Source organism: Narcine bancroftii, chromosome 1 (assembly GCF_036971445.1).
Source record: "Narcine bancroftii isolate sNarBan1 chromosome 1, sNarBan1.hap1, whole genome shotgun sequence".
Classification (NCBI taxonomy): domain Eukaryota; kingdom Metazoa; phylum Chordata; class Chondrichthyes; order Torpediniformes; family Narcinidae; genus Narcine; species Narcine bancroftii.
Window position 1 is genome coordinate 41,238,027 of NC_091469.1, and position 24,753 is coordinate 41,262,779.

At 38.9% G+C, this 24,753-nt stretch overlaps 1 protein-coding gene across 1 annotated transcript in view; it reads left to right on the forward strand.

Annotated features, from left to right (window-relative positions):
- Positions 1-24,753, forward strand: part of uba6 (ubiquitin like modifier activating enzyme 6) — a 135,535-nt gene that overhangs the window by 5,591 nt on the left and 105,191 nt on the right. Inside the window, exons 2-5 of the mRNA XM_069924701.1 lie at positions 14,351-14,414; positions 19,297-19,391; positions 21,426-21,454; positions 22,961-23,055. Of these exons, the coding sequence (XP_069780802.1) occupies positions 14,374-14,414; positions 19,297-19,391; positions 21,426-21,454; positions 22,961-23,055 (260 nt within the window). The 5' untranslated portion in view covers positions 14,351-14,373. The remainder of the gene's footprint in view (positions 1-14,350; positions 14,415-19,296; positions 19,392-21,425; positions 21,455-22,960; positions 23,056-24,753) is intronic.

Below are 24,753 nucleotides of genomic sequence, written 5' to 3' on the forward strand. Positions count from 1 at the left end.
TGCATCCAGTCTCCCCATTGTGGAGGAGGCAGCACTAGATGCATAATTGAAATAATCAAGTTAAGCAGAAAAGGGTGGCTAAAGCAAACAAGGGTCCCTTGGACAATAAGGGGGAATTAATTGGATAATGTTGAAATGGCGAACGCCTTGAACAGCTATTTTATGTCGGTCTTCTCAGTGGAAGACATGTTTAACTTTCCAAAGAATGATATTAAAGATGTGATGAAAGATAAGGACCTTAATATAGCCACTATCATGAAAGAGAAAATGACGAATAAATTAGTGAGTCACTTAGTCCGGATGGAATACATGAAAGGGTACTGAAAGAAAATTTACAAGTTATAGTAGAGGCATTTATGATCATTTTACCACAATCTGGACAGATTGGTGCAATGTTGAAAGACAGGAAATGTCAAACCACTATTTAAAAAATGGATGTATGCAAAAGGCAGGTAACTATAAGTCAGTTAGCTTAAGGTATGTAGTTGGGAAAATGCTTCAAGCTTGCTTTTATGAAGAAATAACAAGATGTCTATGGAAATTATCTCACCAGTTAGAAGCGATATGGATTCTGGAAGGGGAGGTCATATTTGACAAATTTACAGGAGTTCTTCACATATATAACATGCACAATAGATAGAAGGGAACAAATGGATGTTGTGCATTTGGTGTTTCCGAAGATGCTTCATCCATAAGATAAAGGTGCATAGAGTTAGGGGTAATTTATTTCAAGGAAAGAGGATTGGTCAACCAACAGAATGCAGTAGGTTGGGATAACAGTGCTTTTTTGGTTGGGAATCAATACTGAGCGGAATACCACTCGGGTCACTGTTGGACCTGCACCTGCTCATGATACAGTACCCACTGTAATGTTTGGGACAAAGACATTTTTTTCTTTATTTGCCCCTGTGCTCTACAGTTTTAAATTTGTGATTAACAATTCACATTATAATTAAAGAGCACATTTCAGATTTTATCAAGGTTATTTATATACATTTTGGTTTGACCATGTAGAAATGAAACCACTTTTTATACATAGTCCCCTCATTTCAGGGAACCATAATGTTTGGGACATCTTGCTTCACAGGTGTTTGTGAATACTCATGTATGTTTAATTGCTTCATTGATGCAGGTATAAGAGAGCTAGGCTTGCTTCTAAGCTTTTGATCATCTTTGGAGTCTGTAGTTGCCATTTTTCTACATGAGGACCAGAGTTGTGCCAATGAAAGTCAAAGAAGCCATTATGAGGCTGAAAAACAAGAATAAAACAGTAAGAGACATTGCCCAAACCTTAGGATGACCAAAATCAATGTTTGGAGCATCATTAAGAAGAAGTAAGTGAGTGGGCAAGGGTCTGTCAGGTGGAGTACAATGTTGATAAATGTGAGGTTATTGGCTTTGGGGAGAAAAATAGTAGATCAGATTATTTAAATGGTGAAGGAATGAAATGTGCCTTTGTGCAGAGGAAGAGGAGTTCTTGGCGTGATTTGCAAAAAGTGGCTTTTTATGTGCAACATGTAATCAAGAAGGCAAATGGAATGTTAGCCATCATTGCTGAAGGGATTGAATGTAAGAGAAGGGAGATTCTGTTGCAACTGTGCAACCTTCACGAGACATAGAAGATTTTGCTTCCTGAACAATTGGGGTGAATGTTTTTGGATTTTTGCTGATCATGAAAATCGCATTGAAATTTTCGTATCACCTTCCATTTTTTAAGATATAACCCATTTTTGATTTCCTGCCATATTTCGTCTTCTCTTATATTGCCCAAAAAACGAGCTGTTTTGGTCAGTCCAGGCATGTAGATGCTATGCCAGTAGTTTTCAAACTGCCCTCAAAACTCACATTCCACCTCAAGGAATCCGAATGTCATAAGTGCTCTGTGATTAGTAAGGGATTGCTTAAGGTAGTATGTTAGAGGAAGTCTTGTAGAGTTTTTTGAGGAAGTTACCGAAAAGGTTGATGAGGGAAAAGCTGTGGATGTTGTCTCTATGGACTTTAGAAAGGCCATTGACAAGGTTCCACATGAGATGTTTGTTCAGAAGGTTAGGACAATAGGTATACATAGAGAGTTTGCTAACTGGATTTGAAATTGGCTTGGAGGAAGAAAATAGAGAGTGGTGGTGGATGGTTGCTTCTCAGATTGAATGTCTGTGTTGAGTGATGTGCCTCAGGGATCTGTCTTGGACTATTATTGTTTGTTATTTATATAAATGACCAAATTGATAACATGGTGAATTGGATCAGCAAGTTTTTTGATGACCCAAAAATAGGAGGCATCGTGGAATGTGAGGAAGATTTTCAAATCTTGCAGAGGGATCTGGACCAGCTGGGGAATTGGGCCTGTAAATGGCTGATGGAATTTAATGCGGACAAGTGAGGTGTTGCATTTTGGAAGAGCGAATCATGGTAGAACGTACATAGTAAATTGTAGACCATTGAGGAGTGCGGAGGAGCAAAGAGATCTGGGAATACATATACGTTGTTCCCTGAAGGTGGTGTTGCATATGGACATAGTTGTAAAGAAAGCTTTTGGCATCTTTGCCTTTATAAATCAAAGTATTGAGTATAGAAGTTGCTGGGTCTTCGGGAGTTGAGTTACCAGGAAAGATTAAACAGATTAGGATTATACTCCTTGAAACAAAGAGTTTCAAATAGTCCTTCAAGGGAAGACTTGATAGAGGTTTATAAGATTATGAGTTGTATAGACAGAGTAGATGTGAGTAGGATGTTTCCACTTAGATTGGGGGAGATAAATACAAGAGGTTATAGCTTTAGGCTGAAAGGAGAGAGGTATAACAGGAACATTGGGAGAAAGTTTTTCACTCGTAGAGTGGTAGGAGCGTGGAATGAACTGCCCTCTGATGTAGTGAATGCAGATTCGATCTTGAGTTTTAAAAATAAATTGGATGAAGTTATGGATAGAAGAGATCTGGATGGTTGTGGAATGAGAGCAGGTCAATGGGACTAGCTAGTTTTATTGGTCGACACAAACCAGAAAGGTTGAATGGGTTGTTCTTCTGTGCTGTAATGTTCTATGGTTCTAAAAAGTTTGAAAACCACAGTTTTAATCGTTCCTAATGGTTTGTTATGTGCACGGTTTCATAACTCCAAAGGAAATGGGCCAATGACCATTTTTCTCAAGCAAAATATTTCAGTAACAATTGGCTCTAGAGCAGTGATTCTCAACCTTACCTTCCCACCCACATACCACCTTAAGTAATCCCTTATTAATCACAGCACCAATGGCATCTTTTCTTTCTTTGGCTTGGCTTCGCGGACGAAGATTTATGGAGGGGGTAAATGTCCACGTCAGCTGCAGGCTCGTTTGTGGCTGACAAGTCTGATGCGGGACAGGCAGCCACGGTTGCAGCGGTTGCAGGGGAAAATTGGTTGGTTGGGGTTGGGTGTTGGGTTTTTCCTCCTTTGTCTTTTGTCAGTGAGGTGGGCTCTGCGATCTTCTTCAAAGGAGGTTGCTGCCCGCCGAACTGTGAGGCGCCAAGATGTATGGTTTGAGGCGATATCACCCCACTGGCGATGGTCAATGTGGCAGGCACCAAGAGATTTCTTTAGGCAGTCCTTGTACCTCTTCTTTGGTGCACCTCTGTCACGGTGGCCAGTGGAGAGCTCGCCATATAACACGATCTTGGGAAGGCGATGGTCCTCCATTCTGGAGACCCAGCGCTTGACGTCCTGTTTTGCGGAAACTGCCAAAATGTTTGGCCTGGAAGTCAGCCTGAAGAAAACGGAGGTCCTCCATCAGCCAGCTCCCCACCATGACTACCAGCCCCCCCACATCTCCATCGGGCACACAAAACTCAAAACGGTCAACCAGTTTACCTATCTCGGCTGCACCATTTCATCAGATGCAAGGATCGACAACGAGATAGACAACAGACTCGCCAAGGCAAATAGCGCCTTTGGAAGACTACACAAAAGAGTCTGGAAAAACAACCAACTGAAAAACCTCACAAAGATAAGCGTATACAGAGCCGTTGTCATACCCACACTCCTGTTCGGCTCCGAATCATGGGTCCTCTACCGGCATCACCTACGGCTCCTAGAACACTTTCACCAGCGTTGTCTCCGCTCCATCCTCAACATTCATTGGAGCGCCTTCATCCCTAACATCGAAGTACTTGAGATGGCAGAGGCCGACAGCATCGAGTCCACACTGCTGAAGATCCAGCTGCACCAATGGCATAGGGATTACTTAAAGTGGAATGTGAGTTTAGGGGGTAGTTTGAAAACCACTGTGCTTTGCAAATATTGTCTTCGGCCTGGGCATGCTTAGTGAGGATAGATGCAGACTTGCTATAAAAGCAGCTTACATATTCAGATGCTGTGCCTTACATTGATATAGATTGAATGCACATTGATGCACATGTTCTTCAGGCAATAGCATATTGAGTGTACTTATCATTGGGATTTATTGTCTTCAGGAAGATTTAATACAGCAAAAGCTGGGATGCATTCCGTTACGTTTATGGCTTAATGCTAAATTTAATAAAAGTTAATTTAATGTTTCTCCAATTTCCTACATGATGCAGCAAATCTGAAATTATATTTGTGTTCACTTTGAAGTTGTCTATCATAATCCCCAATCTTTTTTTCAGGAATCAAACCTTTTGAGAAAAAATTTGTTGTCCAGTCATTGGTGAGGCTGGACCTGGAGTATGGTTTCTCGTCTCATTTGAGAAAGGATTATACTGGCTTGGAAGCAGAAGTTCATCAGGTTGATTCTGGATATAAGGTTCTTAGGTTGCCTGTGAGGAGAGATTGAGTGGCCTGGAACTCAGTTGAATGAGAGGGTGTCGTTTGGAATCCTTAAATTATGAAAGGGAAAGATAGGATGGAGAAAGGAAAGTTGTTACCACTGGTAAGTGAGACCAGAACTAGCAGATATATTATCAAGATTCACAGGAGTAGATTAAGTGTTCTCTGCTTTTCCCAGAGAGTCTTGAATCTGTGGAATTCTTTGTTGAAGAAAGTAGTAGAGGCTGGCTTGTTAACTATTTTTTAAGACGCTTAGATTTTTGCATTTTTTAAAAAATTTTTATTTTTCACACTGTATACCACATTGATCAAGATACATACATTTTTATTTTCAAATATATACAATGTCGCTTTCTCCCCCCCTCCCTCCTCCCCTCCCACCCTCCCTACCTCCCCTCCCATTCATTTAAAGTTCAGAATCTAAGATACATTAAACCCGTCAAACAATGTTGTCACTCAATAAAAATAAACAAGAAATTCCACTGAGTCAATTCTTTTCATTCTCTTCTCCTTTTGTCATTTTAGGTGGTAGATGTCCCCGGTAGGTTTTCTCTATTATGTTTCATGTATGGCTCCCATATTTGTTCAAATATTGTAATATTATTTCATAAATTATATGTTATTTTTTTCTAATGGAATACATTTATTCATTTCTATATACCATTGTTGTATTCTCAAGTTATCTTCTAATTTCCAGGCTGACATAATACATTTTTTTGCTACAGCTAGGGCTATCCTAACAAATCTGTTTTATGCACCATCCAAATCAAGTCCAAATTCTTTGTTTTTTTATGTTACTTAGGAGGAAGATCTCTGGGTTTTTTGGTATATTGCTTTTTGTGATTTTATTTAATATCTGGTTTAGATCTTCCCAAAATTTTTTCACTTTCTCACATGTCCAAATTCCATGAATTGTTCCCATTTCCTTTTTACAGCGAAAACATCTGTCAGATACTGTTGGGTCCCATTTATTTAACTTTTGAGGTGTAATATATAGCCTGTGTATTCAGTTATATTGTATCATACATAACCTCGTATTTATTGTATTTCTCATAGTTCCTGAGCATAACTTCTCCCATTTTTCCTTCTTTATCTCTATGTTTAGATCTTGTTCCCATTTTTGTTTAGTTTTACCATTTGTTTCCTCATTCTTCTTTTCTTGTAGTTTAATAAACATGTTTGTTATAAATTTTTTGATTATCATTGTGTCTGTAATCACATATTCAAAATTACTTCCCTTTGGTAACCTCAGACTGCTTCCCAATTTGTCCTTCAAGTAGGATTTCAGTTGGTAGTATGCCAACACTGATGGAGAGGTCCTCCATCAGCCAGCTCCCCACCATGACTACCAGCCCCCCCACATCTCCATCGGGCACACAAAACTCAAAACGGTCAACCAGTTTACCTATCTCGGCTGCACCATTTCATCAGATGCAAGGATCGACAATGAGATAGACAACAGACTCGCCAAGGCAAATAGTGCCTTTGGAAGACTACACAAAAGAGTCTGGAAAAACAACCAACTGAAAAACCTCACAAAGATAAGCGTATACAGAGCCTTTGTCATACTCACACTCCTGTTCGGCTCCGAATCATGGGTCCTCTACCGGCACCACCTACGGCTCCTAGAACGCTTCCACCAGCGTTGTCTCCGCTCCATCCTCAACATCCATTGGAGCGCTTACACCCCTAACGTCGAAGTACTCGAGATGGCAGAGGTCGACAGCATCGAGTCCACGCTGCTGAAGATCCAGCTGCGCTGGATGGGTCACGTCTCCAGAATGGAGGACCATCGCCTTCCCAAGATCGTGTTATATGGCGAGCTCTCCACTGGCCACCGTGACAGAGGTGCACCAAAGAAAAGGTACAAGGACTGCCTAAAGAAATCTCTTGGTGCCTGCCACATTGACCACCGCCAGTGGGCTGATAACGCCTCAAACCGTGCATCTTGGCACCTCACAGTTTGGCGGGCAGCAACCTCCTTTGAAGAAGACCGCAGAGCCCACCTCACTGACAAAAGGCAAAGGAGGAAAAACCCAACACCCAACCCCAACCAACCAATTTTCCCTTGCAACCGCTGCAATCGTGTCTGCCTGTCCCGCATCGGACTTGTCAGCCACAAACGAGCCTGCAGCTGACGTGGACTTTTTACCCCCTCCATAAATCTTCGTCCGCGAAGCCAAGCCAAAGAAGATGCCAACACTATATAATATAACACAATATAACACAATATAATATAGTTATATTATATTTATCCTTCATTTGTTCAAAGGATAATAATTTATTTCCCGAAAAGCAATTTTCTATTCTTTTGATCCCTTTTTTCTCCCATTCTCTAAAGGAAAGGTTATCTATTGTAAAAGGGATTAGCTGATTTTGGGTCAGTATTAGTTTTGGTAGTTGGTAATTTGTTTTATTCCTTTCTACATGAATCTTCTTCCAAATATTGAGCAGATGAATTCCTTCTGGAGAATTCCTACATTGTACCAATTTTTCATCCCATTTATATAATATATGTTCGGGTATCTTCTCCCCTATTTTATCTAGTTCTAATCTAGTCCAATCTGGCTTTTCCCTTGTTTGATAAAAATCTGATAGGTATCTTAATTGTGCGGCTCTATAATAATTTTTAAAGTTTGGCAGTTGTAAGCCTCCTTGTTTATACCATTCTGTTAATTTAACTAGTGCAATCCTCGGTTTCCCCCCTTTCCATAAAAATTTCCTTATTATTTTCTATAACTCCTTGAAGAATTTCTCTGTCAAGTGTATTGGCAAAGCCTGAAATAGGTATTGTATCCTTGGGAAAATGTTCATTTTAATACAGTTTATCCTTCCTATTAGAGTTAGTGGTAAGTCTTTCCAATGCTCTAAGTTGTCCTGTAATTTTTTCATTAGTGGATAATAATTGAGTTTATATAGATGGCTGAGGTTTTTATTTATTTGTATACCTAGGTATCGTATTGCTTGCATTTGCCATCTGAATGGTGATTCTTTCTTAAATTTTGAGAAATCCGCGTTATTCATTGGCATTGCTTCACTTTTATTTGCGTTAATCTTGTATCCTGACACTTCTCCATATTCCTTCAATTTCTTATGTAATTCCTTTATTGATATTTCTGGTTCTGTTAAGTATACTATAACATCATCTGCAAATAAACTGATTTTATATTCCTTGTCTTTTATTTTTATCCCTTTTATTTTATTTTCTGTTCTTATCAGTTCTGCTAGTGGTTCTATGGCTAACGTGAACAATAAGGGTGATAGTGGGCATCCCTGCCTTGTTGATCTGCTTAAGTTAAATTGTTTTGATATATATCCATTTACTGTCACTTTCGCCAATGGCCCCTTATATAATGCTTTAATCCAATTAATATATTTCTCTGGTAAGCTGAATTTTTGTAGTACTTTGAATAAATAATTCCATTCTACTCTGTCAAAGGCCTTCTCTGCGTCTAAAGCAACCGCTACTGTGGGAGCTTTATTTCCTTCTACTGCATGAATTAAGTTAATAAATTTACAAATATTGTCTGTTGTTCGTCTTTTTTTAATAAATCCAGTTTGGTCTAGATTTACTATTTTTGGTACATAGTCGGCTAATCTGTTTGCTAATAGTTTAGCTATTATCTTATAATCTGTGTTAAGTAAAGATATTTGTCTATATGACGCTGGTGCGAGTGGATCTTTCCCTGTCTTTGGTATTACTGTAATTATTGCTGTTTTGCATGAATCTGGTAAGCTTTGTGTTTTATCAATCTGGTTGATTACTTCCAGGAGGGAAGGAATTAATAAATCTTTAAATGTTTTATAGAATTCTATTGGGAATCCATCCTCTGCTGGTGTTTTATTATTCGGTAGTTTTTTTATTATCTCTTGTATTTCTACTATTTCAAATGGTTCTGTTAATTTATTTTGTTCCTCTGTTTGTAATTTTGGTAGTTCAATTTTAGTTAAAAAATCATCTATTTTGTCTTCTTTCCCTTCGTTTTCAGTTTGGTATAATTGTTCGTAGAATTCTCTGAAGTTTTCATTAATCTCCGTTGGATTATATGTGATTTGTTTGTCTTTTTTCCTTGATGCCAATACGATTCTCTTAGTTTGTTCTGTCTCAAGCTGCCATGCTAGAATTTGTGCGTTTTTCTCATAGTTCATAATATTTCTGTTTTGTCTTCATTATGTTCTTCTCCACCTTATATGTTTGTAGTGTTTCATATTTTATTTTTTTATCTGCCAATTCTCTTTTAGTTGTGTCTTCCTTCATTGCTAATTCTTTTTCTATATTTGCTATTTCCCTTTCCAACTGCTCTGTTTCCTGATTGTAGTCCTTCTTCATCTTGGTTACTTAACTTATTATTTGCCCTCTGATGAATGCTTTCATTGCGTCCCATAGTATAAACTTATCTTTCACTGATTCCGTATTTATTTCAAAGTACATTTTAATTTGTCTTTCAATTAATTCTCTAAAATCCTGCCTTTTAAGTAGCATGGAGTTTAATCTCCATTTATACATTCTTGGAGGGATGTCCTCTAACTCTATTGTCAATATCAGGGGTGAGTGGTCCGATAATATTCTAGCTTTATATTCTGTTTTTCTAACTCTGTCTTGCATGCGAGCTGATAACAGGAATAGGTCTATTCTTGAGTATGTTTTATGTCTACCCGAATAATATGAATATTCCTTTTCCTTTGGGTGTTGTTTCCTCCATATATCCAAAAGTTGCATTTCTTGCATCGATTTAATTATAAATTTGGTTACTTTGTTCTTTCTGTAAATTTTTTTCCCAGTTTTATCCATGTTTGAATCCAAATTAAGGTTGAAACCCCTCCTATTAGTATGTTCCCTTGCGTGTCTGCTATCTTCAAAAAAATATCTTGCATAAATTTTTGATCTTCTTCGTTAGGTGAATATACATTGAGTAAATTCCAAAACTCTGAATATATCTGACATTTTATCATTACATATCTCCCTGCTGGATCTATTATTTCCTCTTCTATTTTAATTGGTACATTTTTACCTATTAATATAGCTACTCCTCTAGCTTTTGAATTATATGACGCTGCTGTTACATGTCCTATCCAATCTCTCTTTAATTTCTTGTGCTCCACTTCAGTTAAGTGTGTTTCTTTCACGAATGCTATATCAATTTTTTCTTTTTTCAGTAAATTTAGTAGTTTCTTCCTTTTGATTTGGTTATGTATTCCGTTAATATTTAAAGTCATATAGTTCAACATAGCCATTTCATACTTTGTTTATCTTTCCTTTCCGTTTCCTCATCATCACCTTTCTTTCTTATCCATTTCTGCTTTCTTTTTTTGAACACTTTATAAGACAACATTTCTAAAACATCAAACATTTCCCTTATTCTCCTATCTAAAATTTCTTTAACCCCACTATCCCCTCCCCTTCCTGAGTTGCCCTTTATCCCTTGTCGGGCAACCACATCTCCCCTCTCCATTTGGATTTGCGAATTCACTCGCAAGCGTCAACTGATTTCGCAGTGACCGTAACTCCTCCCCACCCAGCCCCCCCAGAAAAGATTTTAATTTTCATATGTAACAAAGGTCACTCTTTTACTTCCCTCCTTACTTCCTCTCTTCCCTTTCTTTCCCTTATTAATTCTTATCTATACTCTATATATTTTCTTTTAAATACGCATACACTCATGTACACACATATATACATACACACATACATATAGTTCGTGGTCATTTTTGCTCTCGTTACATGTCTTCATTTCTCTGTCTGTTTTGTAGTTGTTCTGCAAATTTTCGTGCTTCCTCCGGATCCGAGAATATTCTGTTTTGCTGCCCTGGAATAACTATTTTAAGTACCGCTGGGTACTTTAGCATAAATTTATATCCTTTTTTCCATAGGATCGCTTTTACTGTATTAAACTCCTTCCTCTTCTTCAGGAGTTCAAAACTTATATCTGGATAGAAAAAATTTTTTTGACCTTTGTATTCCAGTGGCTTTTTGTCTTCTCTTATTTTCTTCATTGCTTTCACCAATATATTTTCTCTTGTTGTATATCTTAGGAATTTTACTAAAATGGATCTTGGTTTTTGTTGTGGTTGTGGTTTAGAGGCTAATGTTCTAAATGCCCTTTCTATTTCCATTTCTTCCTGTAATTCTGGTCTTCCTAGGACCCTGGGGATCCAATCTTTTATAAATTCTCTCATATTCTTGCCTTCTTCATCTTCCTTAAGGCCCACTATCTTTATATTATTTCTTCTATTATAATTTTCCATTATATCTATCTTCTGAGCTAACAGCTCTTGTGTGTGCCTCTTTAACTTTTTTATTAGATTCTTCTAATTTCTTTTTTAAGTCCTCTACTTCCATTTCTATGGCTGTTTCTCGTTATTCCACCTTGTCCACTCTTTTTCCTATATCTGACATGACCATCTCTAATCTATTCATTTTTTCTTCTGTACTTTTTATTCTTCTTTTTATTTCAATAAATTCTTGTGATTGCCATTCTTTTACTGATTCCATCGAGTCCACGCTGCTGAAGATCCAGCTGCGCTGAATGGGTCACGTCTCCAGAATGGAGGACCATCGCCTTCCCAAGATCGTGTTATATGGCGAGCTCTCCACTGGCCACCGTGACAGAGGTGCACCAAAGAAAAGGTACAAGAACTGCCTAAAGAAATCTCTTGGTGCCTGCCACATTGACCACCGCCAGTGGGCTGAAAACGCCTCAAACCGTGCATCTTGGCGCCTCACAGTTTGGCGGGCAGCAACCTCCTTTGAAGAAGACCGCAGAGCCCACCTCACTGACAAAAGGCAAAGGAGGAAAAACCCAACACCCAACCCCAACCAACCAATTTTCCCCTGCAACCGCTGCAACCGTGTCTGCCTGTCCCGCATCGGACTTGTCAGCCACAAACGAGCCTGCAGCTGACGTGGACTTTTTACCCCCTCCATAAATCTTCGTCCGCGAAGCCAAGCCAAAGAGATAGAAGAAGATATATGTGTCAGTAATAGAATATGAGGTGAAATACTCATATTTCACTTTTTTTGAGAATTATATGACTATGTATAATTTATATATGACTCATGTTCTGTATTACATTATATAAAAGCTGTATAATTAATTACTGCCTCGGCCCCGGTCCGGGCAGTATGGACCGACCTAGGAGGGGAGGCAGGCCCCTCCAGCCCGGGTAAGAAACCTGCATAGGAGAAGGCCACTCCGATATAAAACCTACGACCCAAGGACCTCGCTGCCACGTCCCAGCTTGCTTGGCCACGGCACACGAACCATGGGTGTAAAGGGTGGGGCCAGTACTGCGCGCACTGCACTCCACCTAAAAGCTCCTTTGCGCAGGCCCGAGGACAGGTCCACGTCCTCCCCCTCCACGTCCTCCCCCTCCACGTCCTCCCCCTCCACGTCCTCCCCCTCCACGTCCTCCCCCTCAAAAGAGGTACAAGGACTGCCTAAAGAAATCTCTTGGTGCCTGCCACATTGACCACCGCCAGTGGGCTGATAACGCCTCAAACCGTGCATCTTGGCGCCTCACAGTTTGGCGGGCAGCAGCCTCCTTTGAAGAAGACCGCAGAGCCCACCTCACTGACAAAAGGAAAAGGAGGAAAAACCCAACACCCAACCCCAACCAACCAATTTTCCCTTGCAACCACTGCAATCGTGTCTGCCTGTCCCGCATCGGACTGGTCAGCCACAAACGAGCCTGCAGCTGACGTGGACTTTTTACCCCCTCCATAAATCTTCGTCCGCGAAGCCAAGCCAAAGAAAAAGATATTCTTTAAAAAAAAATATCCATTGTCTTGCCCTTTTTCTTCCATTTCTCTGTGTTCTTCCTATTCTTCTTCCTCTGGGTTGGTCATCTGTTGTTTCTTTGATTTCTTTTTACTCTCTTCTTTCTTGTTCTCGTTGTTTTCTATGTTCTCTTCTTGTTGATGTGCTGTGGCTGTCATTCTCAGCTGTGGAGATCGACTCCTCAGCTGGTCCCCCCTCCCGTCAGTGTTTTTTTTTCTTGCGCGGTTGCGCACTTTTGCTTGGCTCCGCGAGCCATTTTTGTAGTCCCGAGCTCGGGACTTCGACTGACCTGAGGGAGCGGGCTTCTCTCTCCACAGCGGGCCTCCTCGGACAGGTAAGGCCTTCACCTTCTTCTTCCGATGTCTTTTCTTCTTCTCTTCTTCCCGTTGCTTTCGACTTTTCTTTCTTCGTTGCCATTTTCTTCCCACCTTTACTTTCACTGTATTTTAATTTTCGTGTTTGTGCCTTTGTGTTTTCTCTGTTTTTTTTAAACTTTTCCGGAGAGGGCTGGAGTTCCCCGACCGGCCACTACTCCATCACGTGACTCCTCGGTTTTTTGCATTGTTGAGGAATTAAGGGACATGGGGAAAAGGCAGGTATGTGGAGATGAGTGTACGGACAGATCAGCCATGATCTTACCCTACACTGGTCTACTTCTGCCTCTACTACATTTGTTCTTTTGTTGCACTTGTGAAAAGAAGAAAGTGATTTGAAGAAATGTCCGAGGGGAAAGTTGGGATTAATATAGTTTGTCAGCACTGGATGCAGTAGGCCAAAGATCTATTTCTGTGCTGTCCATCTCATGACTCTTATATATATTTAAAAAAAAATTTTGCCCAGGATTGCCCTGCATTGGAAGCAGGATTGCCCTGCATTGGAAGCAGGATTGCCCTGCATTGGAAGCAGGATTGCCCTGCATTGGAAGCAGGATTGCCCTGCATTGGAAGCAGGATTGCCCTGCATTGGAAGCAGGATTGCCCTGCATTGGAAGCAGGATTGCCCTGCATTGGAAGCAGGATTGCCCTGCATTGGAAGCAGGATTGCCCTGCATTGGAAGCAGGATTGCCCTGCATTGGAAGCAGGATTGCCCTGCATTGGAAGCAGGATTGCCCTGCATTGGAAGCAGGATTGCCCTGCATTGGAAGCAGGATTGCCCTGCATTGGAAGCAGGATTGCCCTGCATTGGAAGCAGGATTGCCCTGCATTGGAAGCAGGATTGCCCTGCATTGGAAGCAGGATTGCCCTGCATTGGAAGCAGGATTGCCCTGCATTGGAAGCAGGATTGCCCTGCATTGGAAGCAGGATTGCCCTGCATTGGAAGCAGGATTGCCCTGCATTGGAAGCAGGATTGCCCTGCATTGGAAGCAGGATTGCCCTGCATTGGAAGCAGGATTGCCCTGCATTGGAAGCAGGATTGCCCTGCATTGGAAGCAGGATTGCCCTGCCTGTCTTGGTGCATGAGTGGGGTATCTTCACAACATTTAAAGAATAACTGGATGAGTGCTTGAATTGTCAAAACAAAGGAGCTTTGGACCAAATGTTGGTAAATGGGATAGGTGGTTGAGGGGCACCATGGATGTGATGTGCTGTAAAGTCTTTTTCTATGCCTCATCATTCGATAACTGTTGATATACAAGATTGATATGACTTTATTTTCATTTTCTTTTGCAGTTTTTATTTGCTATATCAGAATTGTGTTCCAAATTATGAAGCCTAGACAGAACAAACTGGGGAAGCAGGGTTTTGAAAGGCCAGAAAGTAGAACTGAATTATTTTGAAATTTTCTTGTTTTGCAGGTTCTGGTGAACAGCAACAGAAAATGGCAGCTGACAATATGGAAATTGATGATTCCTTGTACAGGCAAGTCAAGAATATAAAATGACGAGGAAATAAAATTCGATTCAATCATTTATAATATCCCTCTGGTATATTGGTAATCTGGCGGCTTCACTTCATTTATTTCCTCAGTCCTTAAAGACCTTGGCTACCTTTTCAGGATTCCTAGTGTCTAGTCATATACAAGTTCACCCCTGCCCCTACCTGAGATGATCAGTATGATAAGTCTGAATTTAATTTATTTAATTGGTATGGTGTGAGTGTATTAATCATACTTTTCTGACATAATTCAAACCAGGTTTCCTCATCTATTCTTACATTTAAGCCTGATTCCCATCCCTGCCTGGAGTTATGAACCCCTTGTTTGGGGGTTCCCATTTGAAGTAAGAGATACATTGCTGAAGTAAATTTCTTTGTATTTCCCTTTTGAATCACAGTCTCCATGTCCAATTTATCCCTCAGATACACTCTTAACTGAAAACAACTGAAGATTGTGCTGTTAAGAACTCCATACATTTTTTAATTGTTCAAACGGCATCAATTGACCCCACTCATAACAATCTTCAATATATTTGATTCCTTTATGAGACCAAATTTAAAAAATTTGATTGCCCATTGTATAAAATATAAGCCTATTATGAGTCAAGGGAGTTTTGGGAGATGTCTCTCCCCCCCCCCCCCCCCCCACCCTTCCAATATCAGTATTTATTTTATACCAAATATTGATTATGTTTTAGCAAATTATCAGTTAGTAATTTCACATTCCATTTACATATAAAGTCCTATGTCTTTCTCCTATTTTATCCAATTCTATTTTCACCCATGTAGGTTTAATCCTTGCTCAAAAAAGAGCAAGAAATCTCATTTGAGCCACTCGATAATAATTTTTTAAATTAGAGTTGTAAGCCTCCCAGTTCACATTTCCATGTTAATTTTTATTTTGAGACCCTCAACATCTTACCTTTCCAAAGAAATTTGCTAACATATTTATTCAACTCCTGAAAGAATCTCTGAGATAACAGTATGGGCAGTGGTTGAAGGAGATATTTTACTCTTGGAAACAATTGACTCTTCCCACTTGTTTTATGGGTAAGGCTAAATTCTGCAAGAGGTTCTATAGCTTAAAAAAAAGAGCTGGAGATAGTGGAAATCCTTGTCTACTAGATCTTGACAACTGAAAAGATGTAGAAATTTGTCCATTAGTCAGCACTTTAGCTTTCGGTTTGTTGTATAATGCCTTGATCCAATTGGTAAAAATTTGACCTAGTCCAAATTTTTACAGTACTTTAAATCAAAAAAGTCCCACTTTAGTCTATTAGTGCTTTTCTGCATCTAATGCCACAGCGACACTTAGATCACCCCTCTTTTGTGCCAAAAAATGATACTAATCAACCTACTTATTTTATCAGCAGATTGTCTCTTTTTCAAAACAACCTGTTTGGTCTATATTTATCAATTTCAGCAAGAATTTTGCCAATCTGTTTGCCAAGGCTTTGGCAATGATCTTATAATTTGTATTTAATAATTAAATAGGTTTATAAGATGACAGTTTCAATGGTCCCTATCTTTTTTCAGTATCACAGTAATAATTGCCATTGAAAATGTTTCCAGGAGAGTGTGTATTTCAGATGCCTGATCTAACACTGCGATTTTTTTTTAAAAAAGAAGGAATCAACTCTTTAAATTCTTTAAAAAATTCAGGAGGGAAACCATCTTCTCCCAGAGATTTGTGGCTGACATCACAACATGCATAATAAAAGCTGGATGCGGGTGCTTTCCTGCATAACAATGCCCTTCTTCCCCGCACGCTGTCCCTGTCTGTTGGCTGCGTAGCAAGACAAGCGCCATTTTTGGGTCGCTGGCCTTTAAGCTGTCCTTGCCGTTCACCCGCAGGTTCGCTTGTTGGGGCCAGTGCCACTGCGTGGGCTGCTGGCCTTTGGTTGCACTCGATGTTTGGAGCGCCAGCTTGATCACCGCAGCAGCATGCCACCACACTTGAATAAATTTCTAATTATCAATATTTGGCACATATACATTCATAAGAGTCCAGGATTCTATTTATAGTGAACTATAACATCCCTACCCGCAGGATCTATTACCACATCTTGTACTCAAACTCGAAGATTCTTGTGCATCAAAATTGCTGCTCCTCTTGCTTTTGAATTAAATGAAGAAGCAAAGACCTGCCCTACCCAATCACTTTTTAATTTTTAACATTCTTTCTCTTCACCAGCCCATTTAATATTAAAACTTTAAGTATTTCACTCTGCTATTCATCTCTACAGAGGTATTTAACAATGTCTATATCTTCCCCCTTCAACTTTTCCTGTGCATCTCCTCCAATAAGTTACTTAATCTTTATTCTCCATGATGGGGCACACACCTTTCAGCAGTCCAAGCAAAAAAGAAAGAAAAAAAAAATAGTTAAAGTATATATCACTTGGCATACATAACATGCATCAAAATTAACACTCCCCCCCCCCCCCCCCCTAACTTTGTTAATACAGTATAGTATCCAACACTACCCCCTTCCTTTGTACGGGTTGTGGCAATCGCCACAACAGTATGTCTGGTACGATAGAAATTAGTCCCTCTTTATTCCACCCCCCCCCCCCCCCCGGGATATTCACCATATTATAATTAATCATTCTTTCTATACAAAGAATCTGTATTGTATCTGAATATAAAAAGAATAGATAAACACATAAAATTATCTGTAATTAATCATCTTTGTGGTCTTATATTTGGTAATGTATCCACAAGTTGTTCTGCACGCTTATAGTCTGAAAAAAAATTCTGTGTCATTATTTAGCAAAATAATCTTTAAAGTTGCTGGATGACACAACACAAATCTATACCCTTTCTGCCAGAGGGAGCTTTTAACCGGATTAAATTCTTGCCTTTGTTTCAGTAATGCTGCAATTATATCCCAATAAAATAATTCTCTTCTACCTTCAAACTCAAGCGGACAACGTCTTTCTTTTGTTCCTTCCTCCGCTACATTCAATATCTTTTCTCTATACCTATGTCTTAAGAACTTGATCAATATAGAAAGTGGATTTTGGTCTGTTGCTGGTAGTGGTATAAGGGCTCTATGTGCCCTTTCAATTTCAATATTCTGTCCAACTTTATCCTTTCCCTGGACTTTAGGTATCCATTCTTGGAAAAAGCTAAGAGGATCTTGACCTTCAGTGCTTTTCTTGAGTCCAAAAATTTTAATGTTGTTTCTTCTGCTAAAATTTTCCAGTGCATCCATTTTTTTCCCACATTTTATCTTTCTCAACATCTCAAGTGTCCATCTTTAGTTTTCCCACTCTTTCCTTTACATCTTCCACTTCTACAGTCTTAATTCTTTCATCCATTTTACCCATAGAAAGTTACAAATTTTTTTACGTTATATGTTTTCATTTGTTTGTTTGTGTTCTTCAATTCTTTAATTAGATCATCAAGGGTACATTTCCCTATTTTGATTCTGTTGACTTTTTACCTTTAGCAGGCATTTCTTATTCTTCCGTGTCGTCACTATCACTGTCTGTTTCTGTTATGTCTGTTCTTCCTCCTCCTCCTCCAAGTCGTGTTGCAGCAGCTGGTATTTCCCAAGGCTGATAAAGGCACCAGTTTGCCAGCTGCCCTTGAAGGCTCATCTGTATCAATTCCAGTGCCTCTGGCTGCCCCAATGAGCGAACCACTCACACGGGGGGAGGATTGAACTCCAGTCCCAGGCTTCCAATGTGCAAGCCTCAATTTCTGATCTTCTTATGTTCCTGCAACTTTTTCTTTCTTTCTTTAGTGACATTCTTAAAACATTTATGTATTAATTCTCTTCACATTTGACTTTTAAACTTTAGTTTAAATAACTCTTTTTAATCAAATTCCCAGGAGAGTTAGGTTCCTGCTTCCTGTTTTTACCGCATCACCGCCCCATGGCCATTACCTTTTGTTGGACTTTACGCTCAGAGGTATTGGTGACCCCATCCAGACCACGATGCAGCCAGTCAGCACACATTTTTCACTACAAATCTACATAAATTTGTAAAAATTAATGATCTCATAGTTAGGAATCCTCATGAAAATAGTGATCATGGTATGGGTACATTTCTAATACAGATTTAGGGTGAGAAAGTAAGATTTAAAGCCAGTGCCTTGTGCCTAATCAAAGAAGACTACAATGGGTTGAGGAAAGAGTTGGCTGGCATTGTCTGTAAACACAAGCTGTATGGTGAGACTGTTGAGGAGCAGTGGAAGAGCTTCAAAGGAGTTTCTCAAGAGGTCAACAAAAATAAATTCCAACTAAAAACAAGGACAGCAAGTGGAGAGAGACCCAGCCTTGGATAACAAAGGAAATAAAGGAAGGCGTTGAATTACAAAGGCTCATACAAAGTGGCTTTATCAAGTCAAGTTGACCACACCACTTTTCACTGTCTCTCTCCTCTCCTTCACATTTCCCAATATATTAAAATGTGAGATATTGTTCTCCAACCTATGGCAAAAGCTTCAAAATTTCCCAAATTAAATGGTTGGAATGCTGAGGTCATTTTCTACAGCCCCCTCATCAATTTTGTTCCTGTTCAACTTGTTACCTCTGCCTCTGGTATTTGCTTAAAACTAAACCAGCCGGTTTGTTACTTTAGCCCCTTGTTAAAAATTGAGATGAACTTTAGATTACATATTTGCACTATTAATAAGATGTGTTCCCATTTCTGATGCATTTCAACTCCACTGAATCCACCATGCTCCTGGATGAATAACATTTAACTATTGAAAATTTGACTTTGGACGAGGAAATTAGTGAACATTATAATTGGGTGGGAAATTCAATTTAATCATAACTTCTAGAATCACAAGGTAGGTGCAAGTGCCTTTTTTGGCTTGGCCCTGTTTCTTATGTTCTTCTATTTCATTGTAGTCGTCAACGCTATGTCCTTGGAGACCAAGCAATGTGTAAGATGGCCCAATCCTATGTTTTCCTCAGTGGTGTTGGTGGACTAGGCGTTGAAATTGGTAAGTAGCATTTTAATAGATTGTTTTCTAATTATTGGATGCTTTATTTTAAAATGGTTTCATCTAGATAGTTTATTCTGCTGCATCTTACTTGCCATATATATTGACCTTTTTTTCATTCATATAATGTGATCATAGCTAGCTAGGATTGTTTGTCATCCACTGTTGATTATGATGATCAACTGTCTTCTTGAATCTTTGCAGTCCTTCAATAAAGTACTTCTACAATGCTAATGAGCAGGGAGTTGATGACAAAGGAATGGTGATGTATTTCTAAGTCAGAGTGATATATGATTTGAGGGGGTGGTCTGCTGGTAGTAGTGTTTCCATGCTATCCTTGTAGAACAATGGAGAACTGGAATGTGGACCACAGCCCACTATCTCTGTGCTAAGCATGATGACAAATTAAACTAAATTTCTTCTGTCAGCTTATGATCCTTATTTCCATACTCTGCATATTCATGTGTCAATCTAAAAACTCTTAAAAGCTTCACTATCCATTCATGGTAGATCCTATACATCTGTACCTTCTGGTTTAGTTTACCATGAGGGACCATGTCAGGGGCCTTACTAAAATCCAAGTTGGCAATATCCACTGCCCTACCCTCATCAACCTGATTTGTCATCTCAAAAATAGCAATTAAATTTAAGTTTATTTGTCACAAAATAGTACAGTGAGAAGATCAGAAGAAACTACAGAAGATAGTGAATGTAGTTCAGAGCATAGTGAAAATTTCCCTTGACAAGTTATTGTCATCTTGGTTCATCTCAGTTATGTTACAAGCATTTTTGCTCATATGTTATGGATTAGGCGCAAAAAAAATTGAATTTGGATAAAAAATGATCTTCTTAGCAGGGAAGTGCTGTTTAAATTGAAACATTGGTGTCATTCCAAATGAGAAAAAAAGTCAAATATATTTTCCTCATCCCTCTTGCCAGTGGGATACCACTGGAGATACTGTATATAAAGTGAATGTTCAAATGATTTGAATCAAAAGTTGAAATAACAGACTTACAGGCCTCAATCTGTTAAGATGGACAATATTTTCTCTTCCATTCTTACCTTGAATACCGGAGTGCCCCTGAGTTGTGTGTTGAGCCCCCTTTTGTATTCCCTCTTTACATCCAATTGTGTTCCTATGATTAGTACAAATTTAACAATAAAGATTGTAGATGACACCACAGTGGTATGCCTGATTAAAGTGGATGATGAAATGGCCTACGGGGATGAGATTCACCATCTGGCCTTGTGGAGTGCCAACTTGACCCTGAACACTCAGAGAGCCAAGGAGATCATTGTGGACTTCAGGCATGCCAGAAGTCACACTCGCATCCCAATTTACATCAATGGAGTGGTGGTTTACCGAATTTTAAATTCCTTGGTGTCCTTGTCTCTGAAGATCTCACTTGGTCCTTGAATTCTTCAATCCTGATTAAAAAGGCACAACAACATCTTTATTTTTTGAGGAGTATGAGGAAGATTCACCTCTGTCCCAGGTACTGTTGGATTTCAATAGATGCACATTTGAGACCGTGCTAAGATACGGATGGGGGTGGGGATGGATATGGCAGCACAACTCAGGTGGGCTAAAATTCTGTTTTCCTGCTTCCTGAATCATGGCGTATATGCATCTGTTCTGCGACTCGGCTGTCACGCGGTATGAAATCTTGAACCCCAACTACCGGGTTTTAACAAGGTTTAACTGTGTATATATATATATATATATATATATATATATATCTATATCACTATTTTTTAACTTCCAGTTGATACTGATTTTATTTGATTGCCTGGTCTACTGGTACAATAACAATAAAGTGAATCATCATCAAATTGAATTAATTAGAGGTACTGTTATAGGATTATGAGGGAGGTAGGGAGTATTTTAATTATATGTTCTCCCTTCAATTTTTCTATCAAAATATTGTAGTGCTTGATAATTGGTAGATATTAGTGTCAAAATAAATCCTTTTTTAATGGCTTTGTTAAAATTATTTAAGGCAAAGTAACAGATCGCTTCTTTTTCTTTGCAGCAAAAAATATTATTCTTGCGGGTATAAAGGTAGGTTCAATCTTACTATGTTATGAACACCCTTGAGTAATATGTAAACTCATCATCTGAATTATTTGGTGCCTATGACACATGGAGTGTTGTGCAATACAACGTTACCAAGCAACTTATACTTAGTAGATTTGGTTGACATTGTTGTATGAGGGAATAATGAACTAACTGTCAGATTACTTACTAATTTATAAACTTGATGACAAGATAACAAAAGCATGACATGTTGAATTTGACTGTCAACATTATTGCCAAAAATACTATTAATCATTAAAGAATTTCAAGACCAGGGATGAAAGTAGTATCATCAGAAGATAATATAAGGTGTTGAAAAACTACTTTCTTGTCTGTTTCTCTCAGCAGAAATTCAGAGAATTATTTCAATTACAAATCTAAATCTAAGTTCACAATGACAGTTCCTAATTTCATGGACTATTGCTTCATTAAGAGCCAAATATGGCAGTCACATGGAAATCAAATATAGTAAAGCCCTTGAAAGATTGTTAGATGCAGAATAAGTGTATTTTCCAGATGCTTGAGATTCACTCTTACATTGCATTAAGAATAAACAGTTTAAAAGAAAAATACTACTTACACTGAACAAACTTCACTTGCATGAATATATAAATCTAAGGCATTTTACTTTATTTTCAGTCACATTCTTTGAAAACATTTAACCATCACTGCATCTGCAGGTTCCTCCCCCCCCCCCCTCCATGGATCTGCCCGAAAGACAAACAATAGCATTATAGACAAGTGACCCCTCCACCCCCCACCTCCTCTAAATTTACAGATAAAGCCACTGACTGTGGCTACTCTTACTAAGCGAGGCTAAGGAGACACTTAAAGAGAGTCACTCCATTGGCAAGCAGCATCAACCAGCTGTCCATCCTGGGCAAGACCATTGCCATTTCACACCTGCAAAGAGCAAAGTACAACCAAGATACTCAGCTAGCTGAATATTTGCTCCCATCTTCTCCATAAGTTTATGTGTTACTTCAGAGGCATTTGCATTTACAATTTTAAACTTACATATTTTGACTTATTATTTTGATTTTTTTTTAATTTATTTCCATCGATTTTTATTTTGCTGATTGCTTAAGGCTGCTGGTTGCATGAATTCTGGATACCAGAGGTTTTACTGTATGTCTGCCACAATAACTGCAAAGCCTTCTGCTGTAGTTAATTTTCCCTTCTTTCTCTCAGCTGCTCTTTTGCACAATTTTTTGTACTTTATTTCGCTTCATGTATTTCCTCCTTTCTTCAGGACAATTCAAAAAGTTACTTGTCATATTGTGTACCAATTGCCCACAGACCGCGGAGTATTTATTCTGTGTTGAAAGACAGAAAAAATTCTTGTTATCTGTACTTCAAAGCAAGGAATGCTTCTGACACCATTAAAAATACCTAAATTTTGAAACTCAAAAGTATTTGTGGATGATTTTTTTTTTGTTGAACTGCTGATCATGTAATGACATTTGCATCCTTTCACTTACCTTCATCTAGGCACTCACCATCCATGACACAAAGGCAGCTGAAAATTTGGACTTGGGGTCCAATTTCTTTCTGCATGAGGATGATGTTGCCAGTCAAAAAAACAGGTGAGCACAACATTAGTGTTAGTGAAACTGTCATGTACAGAAACAAAATAATAATAATTTTTGGTAATAATTAAATAGCATTATAACACATGTTCTAATTTACCCAAACCACGCCTTTATTTTTTTCAATAGTAAGTGGAAAGTATTCGAGCCAAGTTAATTGTCTGCATAAATTCCCACTTTCGCATGACATAAAAGAAGGCATTCAGCTCATGAATCAATGTCAGCTCACAGACCACTTCCATTAATCCCATTTCCTCGCTTATCTCCTACCTTTTTCATGCCTATCTCACAGTCCTTGCATGCCTACAAATGCCCTCATAATTCTCCTGGGACTGTCCTACACTGGGGGTAATTAACAATACAAACTAACCTACTTGCACATCTTTGGGATTTCGGAATTAGAGCACCCAGCGACATTCAATGATCACAAGGAGAATGAGTGAGCTCCACGCAAGAGGATTGAAGGCAAAAAATAAAATCTGCATCCCAGCAGCTGTAGGGCAGCAGTACTAACTGCTGTGCCATCGGGCTTCACCAAATCTCTGTATGAAGTAATTTTGAATATGGGAGGAATGTGACATCATTCAATGTGACGGTTCTATTTTGATGTCTGCAAGGTGCTTCATTATATCTAACAATTCATTCTATCAGCCTCCAAGTTGTATAGAGCAGCTATTATTGTTCTCTTACTTTCACACATAGCCAGGCTGATTGTATAAATGTTCCAACCTCTATACCACTCTAAAAACACGACTACGGAATTTCAGATTTTAAACAGTGTAATTTTCGCAGTGTAAGGTATAATTGGTGCATGCAATTGTATTGTACCAATCTATATCTGACATTAATAAATGATGTCGTATTATCAGAGCACAATTTTGACCAATATTGTTCTTAAATCCTTTTCCCCAAGTTCATCTCCCACCTTTCCCTCGATTTGCACAAGCCCGGTCTCTGGCTCTGCAATAGGAAATACATCTTGAATATAAATTTAGTTGTGATCCACTTTCGAAGAAGAGCCTCCATGTCACTACACATTGGCAGGGTCACGGCTGGTCTTAAACTACACATTGGCAGGGCCACGGCTGATCCTAAACTACACATTGGCAGGGCCACGGCTGGACCTAAACTACAGATTGGCAGGGTCACGTCTGGACCTAAACTACAGATTGGCAGGGTCACGGCTGGTCCTAAACTACAGAAATATCATAAACAATTGGGGGGTGGGTAGTGCATCAAAAATTTAGGAAGTACAAAGTCATGGGAAGGCTCCTCTATCTACATAAATCCTCCTCAATCTTGTACTTATAATGCAAGTGGTGGTAATTTAATTTATATAAATTCCTCAGGTTAACATCTACCCTCATTTCTAAATATTTAATGCCTCCTTGTGGCCAATCAAATTTACTTCCTTGTTGCAACTGTCTATAATCTCCTTTTGTTAGGGGCATAATTTGGCTTTTTCAAAATTTATTTTATCCCCAGAAACCTTGCCATAATCTTCCAAGATATCTTGTAACTTAGCCAGAGATTCAGTTGGATTTGTCAAATATATTAATATATTGTCAGCAAATAAATTTATCTTGTGTTCTTTCCTGTTCACTCTGAACCCTCCTTATGTTTGGATCCTGTCAAACAAATTCTGCTTGTGGTTCTTTTGCTAAAATAAATAGAGCTGCAGATAATGTACAGCCT